The sequence below is a fragment of the Nestor notabilis genome, unplaced genomic scaffold (assembly GCF_000696875.1).
Source record: "Nestor notabilis isolate BGI_N333 unplaced genomic scaffold, ASM69687v1 scaffold1289, whole genome shotgun sequence".
Classification (NCBI taxonomy): Eukaryota; Metazoa; Chordata; class Aves; order Psittaciformes; family Psittacidae; genus Nestor; species Nestor notabilis.
Genome location: NW_009944805.1, coordinates 1 through 15837, shown reverse-complemented (window position 1 = coordinate 15837; position 15837 = coordinate 1). Strand labels below are relative to the sequence as shown.

Genomic DNA, 15837 nt, shown 5'->3' with positions numbered 1-15837 from the left:
CTGAACTCTGCTTCATTTCCTGGGCATAAAGCGTTTCTGAGTAAATCAAGAAAATCTCTCATGTGTTCATTTTTCAGCAGCAAGTTCATTCCTCCCAGGCCCCGCAGTTACAGAAGGAGATCAATAAGTTCCACTGGACATGACCCAACAGCAGCCACTGACGTTGGCCCTCATTACATCCCAGTTACTTAATAAGCAAGCTGCCCACTAAACACTGCCATTTCAGCTGTGTTTAGTTTTTTATATATACAAATAACAAACAGGAAATCCTCCAGTGAATGAGCTCCCTGTTGCTAAATAAACCCTCTGACATTTTACCAGCCAGAACCTAAAAACTGTAAGGCACCGAGCACTGCAAAGGCTGGTAGGAGTAGGAACTCTGGGCAAAGCACCAATCCTGAGTGAAATAAGGTAGGACATAGCCTCAGCCCCAAACCAAGCAGGCTAAACACCCTGCTACAAATGCTGTCGTGTTACACTGAGTTCAGATGGATTAATGTGCACTAACTCCAGCATGGACTGAAGCCTGTTAGGGAATCATGTATCCAACTTACCAAAAACAGATAGAGAAAATTTAATGTTCAGCTAAAACAGTATTTACCTTCCTCTTTTTTATAGCTCCATTTGTACCTGATACAGCTTCGCACAGCCGGCTTATTGCTTCCCTGCAAGTAGAAAAATACAGCACAAACTGTTGGATCATTTCACATGCATCATCTGTAACAGAGCCAGCAACTCTGCAATTTATTGTTATCGTCCCACTTAATAAACACTTTAATCTTCTGGAAGGTCTTTCACAGCTGTTTTTCTTCTTTCCTCCCACTGTTAAAGAAAAAACAACCTATTTAACAGAATACAGTGATTCAGCCGCCTGGTTTGGGTTGACTCTTTTCCTTCATAAAACACATCAGTTTCACCTAGTGACAATTTGTTCTTTAAAAAACCCATCAACTAAGCACAAGAAACTCAAACAACCTAAAGCCTTCAAATCCCTTTTCTCAGTACAGTTGATAGGTCTCTTACTTAGCAGAGAGAATCCCTTCCCTCCCTTAATCCTTCTTATTTAGACCAGCCGGGGCATGCTGAGTGTGCCCAGCTGGGTCTCCTGATTGCCTTCCTGGTGTCTGGGGTTCCTCCTAAAGAAAAAACAAATGGGGGGAAAAAAGGCAGCGTAATGAGCTTCTGCAGTTCTTTTTCAAGACTGAGGTCTCAGTTCACATCTTTCCAGTTCTGGCAGGTATTTCCCAAACCTTGCCAGCCACCCACTATTCTCTATAGGCATCTCTCAGTTAGGGAAGCAGAAAGGTAAGGCATAAAGCACACGGTGTTTATTGGTATATATCAAAGACAGCAAAATCACACGTAGTATAATACAGTGACCCACCGCACCTATTTTCCACGCTTGAACAAAGAAAACTCTGATATATTCTTAGGCAGGTGGCTGGTTTGGACATGCAGTGGAGCACCCGACTGCTCTGATCGAGGTTAGCACAACAGCTGCAAAAACACCTTCTGCTGGCAATCACAGGCTTTCCCTGAGTGACACTTACTGTTTTGAAGTCAATGGAAAAACAGTGACTTACTGGGCTGGGATGTGCTTAGCAAGTTTCCTTAACCTTGCCTGGACATCCCGGTCTGAGCCACAGCTCCCATGGGATCTCTGCCCTGGCCCTCTGCTGCAGTGAGCTGCACCACCGTCACCCAGTCACCCTCTCAGGCTTTGGTTCCCATTTTGAGGCCACAGACTCAGCCTTTCTCTCACAGCTGAATTCAGACTTGGGCTTTAAAGGGCTGGGATTTCGTTTTGTTCTTAAGGGGAACAGGACTAGTTTGTTTAATTATTTGTTAATGCTATTGGATTATTATCCAAAGAGCTAATGAAGAAACAAGCTACTTAGGAAAGTTTGTCTGTTTTCAGCGCGGGCACGTACATGGGAGGAACATGCCACTGGGCTTCATCTCCTGAGAAGGTTTGCTTCAGAAGGGCTAAAAGTTATCAGGAGACTGCACAACAATGAGATGCTCCAGCCAGGTATGTCCCACGAAGCAGAGGTGCCCCAGTGAGGAGTGTGGTCTGCCCAGGACCCTGCATCGTGCCCAGGGAGCAGATCAGACAGCAAGTAAAGCCAGCACAGTGCCAGTGAGACGCAGCATTGCTGCTGCCCCCTGCTCAGTGCACCACCACGGACATTGTTAAGCTGATGGGCTATGTGCTTAAAGCACTGAAGATCAGTGATGCTACATCAAGTCTTCCCCTCAGAGAACATCCTGAGAAATTCAACCTGAAGACCATCAAATGAATGGAGACCAAACCCATGGTAAAATAATACAAATTAATATCTTCTGAGTGAAAAAGCAGGGAAGAGGAGACTTTATGGTGACCTACACAAGATGGGTCAGAAACACAGCCTTCTAAAGCAAAACAATTCCCTCTACACAGCTGAAAATACACTTGTGAAGCGAATTCCTGATATCCCTATTGTTTAGCTCCCGGGTTGGTTTTGGGGTTTTTTGCTGTTACCAGCAGAAAGGCCAAAACTAAAAAAAAAAAAAAAGAAAATGGGAAAGGCATCCTGCAGGATGATCTTGCAGATTCCAATAATCAGCTTGGAAAATGAGAGCTCATCTTCTCATTCAATATTAAAGGAAATTAAAATCAGAGCCAAGACATTAAGGCTACTTGGAGCCTTTAAGTCTAGCTCTACCTAGAAAGAAAACCAGATACAGAATAAATTGGAAAAACAGGGAAGTCATCTGTTTTGGTGTTAAATGAGTTCTCACACACTTCAGGCAGCCCATGTAGAATAAGTTGTAGATAAAGTTGCCAGCATTGGAGCCCATTCTTGTACAAGCTAGCAACTGCCCACTTCACCACACTCTGAAGCAGTTGTCCTCCAAACAGAAACCAAAAAGTAGGTAAATCATTTCTACTTAATAGTTTCTGTTACCTCTTTTTGGTAGGGGAAATCATCTTCTCACAGACGTTTCTTGCAGAATACCTCTGCCTGGTTTTCCAGGCGATCTAACAAACCTTCTCAGCTATTATTTTAAAGGTGTGAAAAGCAGCAGTTTGGTAACACTTTGCTGCTACAACTGAACACTTCTTCAGTCATCTCCACCGGGCAGGCAGACCTGAATTACAAACTGGTTACATTAGGAAGAAAAGAAACTCTGGATACATCTACAATAAACTGGAATAGGATTTACTGTATCTGTGCTTTCTTGCTGGAAAACCTCTATCAATTCATTCTTACAGCATTCATTTTCAAACAGTTGCTCAGGCAAGTCTCTGCTCTTAGATCTGCAGCGTGGCATTTACTTGTGCAAGGCTGACATAGTTAATCGCCTTGTTCCTGAATGAATGGGCAACCTTATGGGTTCTGGCATTTGCTTGTCCCTTTCCTATCTTCCAAATCTGAGGCAGTAGCAGAAAAAGTGGCCTTGTTATTCCAGTCATGTTGCTGCTTTTTCTTTCTCTTCTCGTCATTCATCCCAAAATAAAACACTTTTTGGATTTTTATTTGTTTTCCTCTTAAATCGCCCTGAATGAGGTAACTCCACTTGCACACTCTGCAGCAGCTCTTCTTGACCCTGGGAGCCACACAGTGAAATCAGGAGGGCTCTGAGGAATTTAATTTTTTCTTGTAGTTTAAGGAGAAGAAAATCCTGCTCCTCGACTCCTCAGGCATCTTCTGCCATTTGAAGTAGAGTCTCTGTCAGTTGGTCCTGCAGTGCCCACACGATTACATAAACTGGCCATTGTTTCATTGACACAGTTTTCACTTTCCGTAGTGAATGGAAGAGTTCTCTTCACCATCCTGAAGAATATTCCTCTGAAGCATGTTGGTCCCTGGGCTGTCACCAGCAGCAGACCTACCGCAGGGCCAGAGGTCCCACTCCTGGCCCCAGCAGATATCCATCCATTGCAGGGGAGTTTCCCACGAGTTATTCTGCTGGGCACCAGTTCAGTGAGGATCCAGGCTGGCACAGGCCCTCTATGGGATCGAGGACATGGGGTGGGGAACCTGGACCACCTCTTTTCGACTGGGACACGGAGACTCCTGAGCACACAGCTGTAAGCAGCTCCTCAGCTCCTGGGCAAGATGTACTGAAGCAGGACAGTGTCACGGCCCCTACATGGCTGAGTGCTGTGGGAGCCAACAGCACAGGGAGTTCTTGCTTTCAGCCAAAATAACCTGGTGCAGCCCCTGAGCCCCTCAGGGCACTGCTCCCTCTGCCCACTGGTTAGCAGCAGCCAGCCAGCCAGGCTGCAGCTGCTTGGCAAGGGCTCAGCAAGCTCTGGGGCAGGAGGGAGTGACAAGGGCAGCCCCATTTTGGGCATCCATGTCTTCAGGTGAGCTCAGCTGTACAGTTTACAGGTTTACTCTGGGTCTGCACCTCTGGAGTGAAACCTGCAGCCGACACTCCTCCCTGCTCCTCCCTCGCCAAGCGTGCACATGCGGGAGAGTGCCGCGCCGGCAGTAACAGTGAGCCACTTTGTTTATTGTTCCCTCAAATGAGAGTAAAACAAGAGAGATGGACTGATGTAAGCAAGTAAGTATGCTGTTGAAGATTTGCTTTTAAGCATCTCGGGCTCTGCCTACACTATCTAACAGAAAGGGATTGTGTGGCTCAACAAAGTTGAAATTAATCTTCCACACAAAGTCAGCCTTCTTCCACCAGCCCACCCCAGCAGCACGTTTCAGATGCCCTTCGCCCCTCAGTGCCTGACCATTTTCAAGTTTATGCCCTGATCTAAGATACAGAATCCCTTTTCCCATAAATGCCCAAATACAGTGGCTATTAATAAGCTTGATTCAACAGAAGCGGGAGATGTGTAAGAGGAAAAAAGTTGAAGGGCTGGACAAGGGAAGTGCACATCGGGGTCCAGCAAAGGCAGGACCTGCCACAGAACAAGCCCAAATACATTTTGTACTGAGAACAACAAGCACACCATGTTTATGGGAGACCATTCAGAAAAAAATACAAAGCCTTTCAAGCAGAGGAACCTGTTACCCTCGTTGTTATTTCTAGGTGTTACTCTTGTCATCTACATGGAATTTGGGATCACAAATTTCTGCAAAATGGGAGAGATGTCCTAAGAGCATGTGAGTTGGGTCACAGGCAGGCAACGGCAGAGAGCTGGAAGGGAAAACTGCTGCAGTGAAATCTCCTCCGCCAGCCTCCTCACCTCACAGCCATGAGGGCTGAGGATAAAAAGCACCTCAGTGCCTGGCCCTTCCCTTGCTACACTGCAGTCATTCAGCCCGATGGCCATACAGTATCTCTGCACCCCATGGTCATTCGTAGCGCTGGAGAGGCCATTTTCTGCCTTCCCCAGCCCTGTGCCTGGTAAGCAACTGAACATGCAAGTCCAGCAAGAAACCAGAAAATAAATCCTCCATGCTCATCTCTTCTGGCTCCTTACTCACGGCTCTTTGGCAAACAGGAGTTTGTTGATCTTTCCAACATTCATATGAGGTAGGTAAATAATATCTTTAATTTTAGAGACCAGGAGGCTAAGAACACACATACACATGGAGCAAGGCAGGGAGCAGACTTAATTAGAGACCCTTTCTACATCACTTTAAAACAGAAGATGCCTCTTTGTTTAATGAAATGCCATTGGAGTAAACATATTTTTTACCCCCAGTACAAGTAACAAAGATGATTAAAATGGGATCATTTCCAATAACTCCGTGGTTGGTGCATTGTACATGCCGTCTATAAACTTACTCCCCTGGGAGAACAATGGGGGAATAATCAATGTTATCTTCGCTCCAGTCAGCTTGTAATCGATCGAACTTTAAAGTTTGCATGCATGAGCTCAGCACTTCAGCATTCAGTTTGCAAACAGTTTAAGTTTTGAATTTCTCATGCACAAAACAGCCCACTAAGGTCAGCACGGGCATATTTTTTAGATGATGGAAATATTTCCATTGTTAAGTTTTCTCATAGCTCTGGTTTACAAAACCTTGCTATTAGGGCCAAATTTAAGGTGTCAAGCCTTTGTCACACAGTAATTCGTATTTGTTATGTTCCAGACAAACCATCCAATACATACGTACATACTTCTGTGTCTTGCAATCGGGAGCTCACCTCGCTCCTTGGCTGAGGCTGTTGAAGAAAACAATCTGAATGCTCCAGGCTGATTGCTTTGGGCTCAGTGTACTACACGACTCTTTTTGATCAGTAAACAACCAGGCTGAGGGAAATATATTTGTATCTATCTCAGGCACTTCCCCATGTACACATGCAGGAACTGGGTGAGTGTGTGCTTATGCTGATTGTAAATGTCAACAACCGCTCATTTTAAATACAAAACAAATCGGGCAGCTTTCGAGTGCAGAATACAGGCATTTAAGGAACCAATTTTTTTCAGTTTCTTCCTTTTAGCTGGTAAGTCTGGGAGCTAATAAGGAGCAAAGGAACACTTATCTCTTCATGTTCCTTTCCTTTCTCCACGATTTCTTTGATACAAGCACTTGAGGAAGCAAAAGAGCATCTGTAAATCATCCACCAGCAGGAAGGAAGAGTTGGGCAGGCGGAGGAAGCCTCAACCACACTCCTGGCATCCTCAGCATGACCCATGCCAGAAAAATAGCTGAGGGGAGGAGGGAACATGTCTAAAGCCAGGCCAAAATACTCTGCACCCACCCACCCCTCCAAAAAGCCTTTGGAGGTGCTGGGATGCTGGGTGGTTGCTGGGGCTGCCCAACAGAGCACCAGTCCTGGCTGCTGGACGGTGAGTACATCCCAGCAGCACATAGTGCTACGAGATGGAAAGAGGGTGCTTATTTTGAAAACTTAAAACACTCCTGCACTGACAGACTTACAAGGATAAACATAAAAATAAACTGGGCTTTTCTGCTCCTGAGTGGACATTTCAGCAGCCCCATGGGTGCATATATTGATCATCTGCAGCCAGCAGCAATGTGCAACAGAAGTTGCAAACTTCTCTAAAGACCACAAAATATTTCACATTTAAACCACATTCAGTTGTATTTGAGAGTGAAACATTCATCTTTTTCTGATTTGGAGGCTGGAAACTTAGGCCTGAAGCAATGGCTGTATTTCAACGTTTTCCTTATGACTCCACTTCCAGCTGAGGCTGACCTTGGTGCAGATGGGGTCAAGCAATGTCATACATCTGATAAAAACTCACTAGAGGACCTTGCTGCATCGAGGGACCAGTGGCACTTTCTGTATCAGGTGTGAAGCAGAGCGGCAGGGAGGCTTGTGAGCACCCAGGCTCGCTGCCTTGGCTACCCTGTGCCTTGGCTGAGCTGCACGGGCAGCGTCGAGCCCACATGCATGGACTGGCTGCTGCCAGTACCCAGCTAGCTGGGGATGCCTGTACTGTGCTGTGGCTGCAGGGGGAGGCTCTCTGCATCCAGAACAAGAACTGGGACAGAAATGAGGTCTGTGGCTGAAACAATTCTTTTTCCAGTGCAAATAGCCTATTGTAACGATCAAATAATTCAAATCATCGCTTGGGAAAACAAAACAAAACAAAACATGCAAACTCCTGTTCAAAGTGTCTCGGAGCTTGGCATGCACCCTTGGCTTTACACACTCGGCTTATTCACTCTTAGGCTGAACTTCAGTTTGATATCACCTACCTGGTTACTTGCGTTCGTGTGCCAAAGTCCAGGGACCTCATTGACTGCAGCACTTCAATGCAGCCCATGTACTAGGGAGAACAGAGACAGAGAGAAAGGAGGGCTTTGTTAATATCTAGCACACAGGTAAGAGGAGGCTCACAGAAGGAAACAAATGTGATTTCAGTCCACTAAGTATATGCAGAACCACAGTCTAAATGGTAAATCAAATCAGTCATCCTAAAGCTGCTTCCTAAATAGATTTATTTACTGAAAAGTGTAGAGAAGAGCAATAAAGATATCAGTGGTTTCAACAACAAAGCACACCAAAAAAAAGGTAAAGCCCTCTGGGGACACAAAATCCAACCACTCTTTTTTCCAGCTCTGCTTATTCTCAGTGATTAGCCTGTGGCACTGAGCTCCAAGGAATACATGCACATTAGAGGGAAATTCCCCCGGGGCAGAGGGACTCTGGAAGCCCCACGGGACCAATGCACTCAGAGCCCCTGTGCAGAAGAGCTGAATGTCCCTTCAGAGCAGTGGGAGGCATTACTAGGCATGAGGAAAACCACTGGCTCCATGCTGCTGCACGTCTGATGACAAATAACCTCTGCAGAAGATGAAGGAGGTAGAACTGCAATTCCAGCTCATAGCAACAGCTCTTAAGAGCCTGCACTATTAACTGACCTGCTTGAAATTAGAGGCTGACTCCCACATTTCTGTTGCACAGGACAGAGCTGAAGGCTTTTTCTGTACTCGTTTGGGATTTGCATAAGGCTAATTTTCAGAAACATCAAGAATGTGATGGCATGTCAGCCCATAGACTCCTTTGATGTTATATACTAACCTATGGAACACTTTCATTTCAATGAAGTGTGCTAGGATATGTCTATCCACTGAGTTTACCTCTCCCAAAACATATTCCTAATTCCTTCAGCATATCTGTTGATACCCATCTCTTTGCTACTGAAGCATTCTGACATCTCCCCATTTCACAAGGCTTGCAGAGGTCTGGGTCTCTCTGCATCCCCCTCTTCCACAGTGAATTCTCCCAGAGGGAAAAGGGATGTCAGGAGCATCCTACAGTGCTCACACAGTGCCCACAGGCTGCAGTGACAGGCTGTCTGTGCAGCCTTCTGCAGGAATTCAAGCCTCTGGGATACAGCAGACAACCTGGAAACCCCAGGCAGGGACATGCATGCTCTGTCCTCTTGTTCTGCATAGTCAGAGGAAAGGTACCGTATTTACCTCCTCTGCCTCACTTGGCCTGTGAATTGGTTTTTCTGCTGTGCCGTTCAGAGGGGGATGGATTTAGGTATCTCAGCTTTGGAGACACTCAGAAACAAATGTGTATGTTAAAAAGAGAACATTATGTGTGCAGTCAAGCTGGGATTCCACAACAATTGTATTATCCCTATTTTGGTTTCCTTCCAGATAGCAATGTAACCCCTGGGAGAACTCTAGAATTAGGTCAGAGACCTGGAAGGACATCAATAAGAATCTGAAGGGTTAGCAGAACTGCTTCCCTAATGAACATTTAATGATTTTGAGATCTATCTTACTTGTTAAAGATATTCCTGCTTAACGGGAACAAAGCAAATGTGCAAAATATGTCTAGAGCCCCAGCTTGTAGCAGAGTGGTGACCTCTGATCCTATGGTATAAGGTCAAGCATCCTGTGAGCTGGTTGGCTGCTCCTCTATCCTTGAAAAAAGAAAGATTCAGAGGAGTAGGTGAGTCATATGCTGATAAGTGAGTCCCCATCGCATCCTGAACAGATGCGTGGGAAGCTACTCTAAGCAAAGATGAAAAATCAATATTAGGTTTTGCATAAGTGACCCTGAGTGAAGCTGAACTTATCAATGATTCACAAAAGACCTTTTTTTTTTTGGTCTTTAAAAGCCTGAGTAGGGAAGTGCATTAACATGGCACTTGCTGCATCCTTCATTTATTTTAGCTGCTGTTGGTTATCCAGACCAGCACAGTTCGTCATGGCTGAACCTTCACATCTCAGCAGGAGGGTACAGAGAACCAGCAGAGCCCAGGGCAGGGGGACCTGCGGGCCTGAGGCACAGGAAGTCAGGGTCACAGAGCTGCAGAGAAGCCCATGGAGCACATAAAAAGACAGTGGGGTACCAGAAGCCTATTCAAAAAAACGAAAGTCAGTCTCCAAGGAAGAAAAAATAATTAACAAATAAACAAGGAAAAGAATAACCCCTCCATAGCTGAGGCTGACAAGTGGTGTAGGAAAGAAAGGGGAAGGCAGCAGACAAGGACAATGCCTGTCTCAGAGACTTCTCCTCTGCCCAGCACTCCAGGAGAGGAAGCCACAGGAGCACACAGCCCTTGCCCCAGCCCAAGCTGTCCACTGGGTGTCTTTGTAGCATGGTAATAGAGATACTGAGTGTTCAGAGGTGGTGTCCAAGGAGGGGGCTTCATCTTCCAAAGAGGGATCACAACTTGGCTTCAGTGAGCTGCTGGGGGAAGCTGGACACAGGCACAAGGGTGCTGTAACCTGCCCAGGACAACAAGCACAGATACAACTGCAGAATTCAGTGAACTATAATAGAATAAAATGCCAGCACTGAAACAAGCTGAGTGCTGAGAACTTGACATCACCAAGGAAAGCGGATGCTGGACCCACTGATCTGCTGGCAGCAGGATGGAAAGCTCTTGCCAGGGCGAGCAACAGCTCTCAAGAGGGAAAGAAGAGATTCACTGGCCCCTGCTGGAAAAGGAACTGCTCCTCTAACTGCAGCATGTGCAAAGTTGTCCCCTGTCTCCCTGCACAGGGATGGGGAGAGCATCGGCACCAGAGTCTGCTTCATCTCTCGGTGTTTGTGTCCAGAGGGTGATGTGGGGCTGGCTGCTGTTTCCCCGCGCGGGAGAGAGCAGGGTGGTTACTGAAGATGCACACATCTTTTCACATCTATTTACAAGAGATGATGGAGAGTGACTGCAAACAGGATGAGGGACCGTGTGGGAGGAGATGTGAAGGCACTAGGCAGAGCCCATGTGAATAAGCTTTTCAGGCATCCTCTAATCCAGACCCACGTCTCATTTCATTCCCTGCCATAACACAGTTAGTGGCTCCAGCTTGAATGACAGCCAGTGATTCACCCACAGGAATCATAGAATCATTCAGGTTGGAAAAGACCTTTAAGATCATTTAGTCCAACCATTAACCCAGCACTGCCAAGTCCACAGCTAAACCATGCCCCTGTGTGCCACATTTACCTAATTTTTTACATTTCTGTTAGACACCTCCAGGCATGGTGGCTCCACCACTTCCCTGGGCAGCCTGTTCCAATCTTGACAACCCTGTCCATGAAAAAACATTTCCTGATATCCAATCTAAACCTCCCCTGGTGCAACTTGAGGCCATTTCTTCTCCTGTTGCATGTTACTTGGAAGACAAGACCAACACCCACCTCGCTACAGCCTCCTTTCAGGTAGTTGTAGAGAACAACGAGGTCTCACCTGAGCCTCCTTTTCTGCAGAATGAACAACCCCAGGTCCCTCAGCTGTTCCTCATCACACTTGTGCTCCAGACCTTTCACCAGCTTCACTGCCCTTCTCTGGACCCGCTCCAGCACCTCAATGTCTGTCTTGTAGTGAGGGGCTCAGAACTGAACACGGGGCAAGTGCCTCCTGGAATATTCCTCAGGCTTGTCACAGCCATAAGGAGCACTGGCAGGAGACACAAGTGCTGTGGCTACTATGGGCACTGTTCAGAGACAACCTGAGCTCCAGATGGGCAGCATTGTGGGAAGGCATGTAGCAGGTAGAACGTGAACAAGGACAAGGTAAATATCCATCTTGTAAATCCTGCAGCAAACCGCATGCAAAGTACGTCGTGAAAGGTGACAGTGTGGGGGTCAGAGCTGCGCAGGCTCCTGTTGAAGTATTAATACTCGGGCTCTCTGCTATTTTCATGAGCATCTCGGGGAACAGCCGCTGATACGTGTCTTGGCTTCCTCACCAGAGCCCAGGTGACACACGGCTGTGACACAGGTGCCCTGTCACCACAGTCACACACAGACAAAGCTGATACCCCCTGGCATCACCTCTTCTTACACCAACCCCAGAAAGACAATCCCTGCCTCACTCCAGTCTGTAGGGGACAGCTTCTGCCCTAAGGCATTTCATTACTTCACCATATTATTGCCTCTAAAAAACTGTGGATCCTCTCCACGTAAGTGCCAAATCTTCTTCAGACTCCAATTAAGCTTTTAAGGTCAAAGATCTCTGGCAGCAGCAGCCTGCGTAATGTAGACCTGACTTTCCTCCTAAAACAGTCTCTGCGGAGATCCCAACAAACCCCTACCTTAACAGGGCACAGGAAGCTTCACAGGGATAGGAGATGTCTCCAAATGCCACAGGAGAGGGGATAAGGATTGGGAGAACTGGGGTAAGGATCATGAGCAGCTCCCACAGCTGTAAAGCCCCTCAGTGTCTCAGCCCCTCTTTGCCTTCGGGCAAGACCATCCCTTTGCACTGCACTCCTGCCACGCTGCAGCCCTGCGCCCCTGGCTGCTTCCCAGCCCTCCTGAGGCTTCACCACCAGCTCCCAGAGAAGCCTCATGGCCCCTGGGGAAATGAGCATCCTGCCCATGCTCTGACGCTGAAGCCCCCAAACCCCAAGGCTGCTTATTTACGCATCTGCTTGTAATTAGAAGTCAAAAAAACACAAACCACCAAGCGATGGGCCAGGACACACCAGCAATGCTCTTGCAGCTCTCCTGGGGCTGGCATTTGCAGGAGCAACAGTAAAGGCAAGATGCAGGAAAGAGTCAGGGAAACATTTCCCTGTTGTGTTGGGAGGCTCCTGCCAGTGACACCACCCCCACCACACACACACACACCCCCCGCTTCAGAAACATTCCCCATGAAATGGCTTGATTTCCAGAAAGTTCAGCAGAAACCATACCGAAACTCATCATGAGGGTGCTGAGGCGCTGGCACAAGGTGCCCAGAGAAGCTGTGGCTGCCCCATCCCTGGCAGTGTTCAAGGCCAGGTTGGACACAGGGGCTTGGAGCAACCTGCTCTAGTGGAAGGTGCCCCTGCTCGTGGCAGGGGGATGGAACTAGATGAGCATTGAGGTCCCTTCAGCCCAAACCATTCTGTGATTCTATGAAATACAACCTGGGGAGCAGCAGGAAGTGATGAGCCCTTCCCCACTTCACACAACCCTCCTGTCAAGTTGGGTTTTTTTGCTTTCTTCTGTCTTTCTTGCTCACGTGCTCCCCGGTGGGTGACACTTCGGTGCCTCTTGCTCTCGGCACTGGGCCGCTGCAGAAACCTGGGAAACTCCTGCAGAGCTTCATCATCTCTTCCCCTTATCAGAAACGGAATCCTTTAAGTGTGCCTCTGGCATTAGCAACCCAGTATTTGAGTTTCTCTATAGGTACCTCAAAGCCTTACTCATGAGCTGCACTGCACTGGGCAGCACAGGAGGCAGATCCTGTGCAGCGGGCGCTGGGCACCACGACACCATCCACCAGCACAGGCCGCCTGTGAGCTGGCTGAGAGTGCAGCACCTGGAGCTGCGCTGGCCCCTGCACTGCCGCCTTAAGCCACAGCCTACATGCTCATTCATCTTTATTAGCAGCTTGCTGGTGTCAAAACCTCAACTGCTCACATTAGTACTAGAATTTAAACAAAAGAGAACGTACACATATTGTGCATCTCCTCCCTCCACCTGCTGCATCCCAGGTGAATGTTCCAGGCTTCCTGTGGCTCCACTCACAGCGGCTGGTGCCACGCTGGGACACTGTCACCTCTCAGCCAACAGCCCATCAGACTAGCTGTGCTCTTACTGCTGGATGCCAGGCAGGCACCTCGTTCCTGCCTGCAGAAAGGTGAACACAGCTATTTCCCCATGTTACTCTTCTCCTCTCTGGCTTGCCTGCCCTCCTGCTGCATTTGGAAAGGGGTTGATTGATTCTTCTTGGCCTTGCACCTTTCTTTCTTGCGAAACATCACAAAGGAGACACAGATTTGGAAGGCTTATAGCTCTTTTACTCCTTCTGGCACATTTTGATACCTCTCTTACAACTAACAGAGCTTATAGACACACATGCTCTTAGCACTCTGCCTGCAGCCCACCAAGAGGAATAGATGCTGGTTAACACCCTGTACAGCTTGCTCCTGCGATCCTCCTTGTATGTCAGGGATAGGCACAAGAGCTATGAGAGCTACAGAAGCTCTTGGCCAGCCCAGCCATTACACGAGTATTTCTGAAGCAGGTTTAGACTGCTTTCTCTGCCATTTCCCCATGGTCTCCACTGGCTCCCTCCATGTAAGCAGCAGGCAGGTTTTGCCTGGGAGTGCTTTTGACAGATGAAGCGTAAGCACTAAGATGTACAGGGTCAGAGGTTCAGAGCATAGAGAAGGAAGCAATGGCCAGCATATGGTGAGGTCTGGCCACAGAAGAGGAGAGGAAAAGAAAATGAGAAAGCTGCCAGGTGTGGCAGGGCTGCAGGGAGCAAAAGCATAAGTCTCCTCTCAGCCACTGACCGCTAGTTATAAGATGATACCCACTAACCCCAGCTCACAACATGACAAATCTGAGGAAAGGCTATTTCAAGGTGTCTTCTGGAGAAACACGCAGGGATTTCTTTACATCATCATCACCAAGAAAATCAGCCCTACAGCACCAGAGGAGGGCAGCTTTTGGATCCTGCCCACTCACCTCGCAGGGCAGGAGGTGCGGGGAGAGGCGCTGCGAGCAGCAGCAGTGGTCCCAGCACGTCTCCCACACCCCCCATGACAAATATGACAGTGGCATGGACCAGACTGCACCTAGTGCCTGGGAGCTGCTCTGTCAGGGATGGAAAGCCCTTTTCATGGGCCTCTTTCTCCCTCCAAAATGCATTTCAGGCCAGAGTAACCCCTGTTTGAATTGCAGCTCAGCTGTACTCCTCAGAGAGTCTAAAGATAGTCTTTTGGAAATGGATGTTGTATTACCTCTGGGATTGGCTGTGGTCCTTTTAACTCCCTCCATTTCAACACCACAGCCCTACATATGCTAGGAAACAGGAAATACACAGGAGAAGTCAGTGGTCTGGGGCACCGATCGCAGGATTGGGAACTTGGAGGTCACCCTGCAGCCACCTGAGCAGTTTGCCCTGTCAGAAAATGGAACCCTGTGAGAAGTACTCACCCGCACGCTGTAGGTTGTTCCCGGCTCCCCCACGCTTTCACGGCTCTGTGCAAGGCTCCTGTCCTGCCTGCCCATGGGAGCGGCCTCCTCTGCTCCCCGCATGGCACAGTCACCCGCTGCCTTTGGGATTAGGGCCAGTTTGTCCAGGTCAGGCTGTGGGTAAGAGGCCGACAGGCAGCTGATCTCAGGCGAGGTTGGGCTGCTCGGGATGGTAACACACTCCGTGAGCTTAATCCGTGGCACCTCTTTCATTCCCAGACAGAAGCTTTTCAGCCCCGGCAGACTTGACGGGTTGGCAAGTTTAATGTTAGCCATGCGGGGGATCAGCGTGCACAGAGTGCTGCAGGTGTCCTGTGGCCCCAAGGAGACATCTTCCGCCAGTAAATTAGGTGATGAAGAATGGGAAGAGGAGGAAGAACCTTTAATATTTAAAGACGTATTTTGTGTACCTTCATCAAGGGATGTTATCGAGTCATTCCTGAATCGGCTGTACTTAGCCCTGTGCAGCATTCCTGGATGTCGGAATAACCCTACATATAGGACGTGTCCACCGAGGCTCTGCTGGCTGCGTTCTCTCATAGCCTTGGCAGGTCTGTAACTGGATAGTCTTGCATAAATTGGCTCTTGCAGATAAATTTTATGGAAATCAGGCAACTCAATTTTAAAACCAGAAACGTATTGGATGTTTTTACTTACTCCCTCTCGAGTGGTTTATTTTCCTCAATGGACAAGGCTTAAAACTGCATGGACATCCGGTATTTTGAAAACAGTAATAAAAGCAGCACACTGGAAAGCACATCAATGGCACAGCAGCTTAAGCCGAAGAGCCACTATCCAAACTTGCCTTCATTCCTACCTCACGCCAGGCACTAAATCCCACCTAGCTCTGAAGACTCACACTTGGAGCACCGTTAAGCGCGGAGTCCTGGCTGCAGCAGAAGCTCAAGCATATTCCACACAAAGCAGAAGAAGAGAGAGAGCTACGAGCTCAGACACGGACCGGGAAGAGCCCCGTAAGGTGCCCGGCTCTCGGCATCCCCACCGCCGGCTGCCCCAGAGGCGAAGAGCATC

At 48.0% G+C, this 15837-nt stretch overlaps 1 protein-coding gene across 1 annotated transcript in view; it reads right to left on the bottom strand.

The window, feature by feature from the left end:
- The window catches only part of SHC4 (SHC (Src homology 2 domain containing) family, member 4), a 30821-nt gene extending 15476 nt beyond the window's left edge, over window positions 1-15345 (bottom strand). Inside the window, 3 exon segments of the mRNA XM_010022560.1 lie at window positions 602-665; window positions 7623-7693; window positions 14767-15345. Coding sequence (XP_010020862.1) covers window positions 602-665; window positions 7623-7693; window positions 14767-15345 — 714 coding nt within the window.
- Between the last annotated feature and the right edge of the window lie 492 nt (window positions 15346-15837).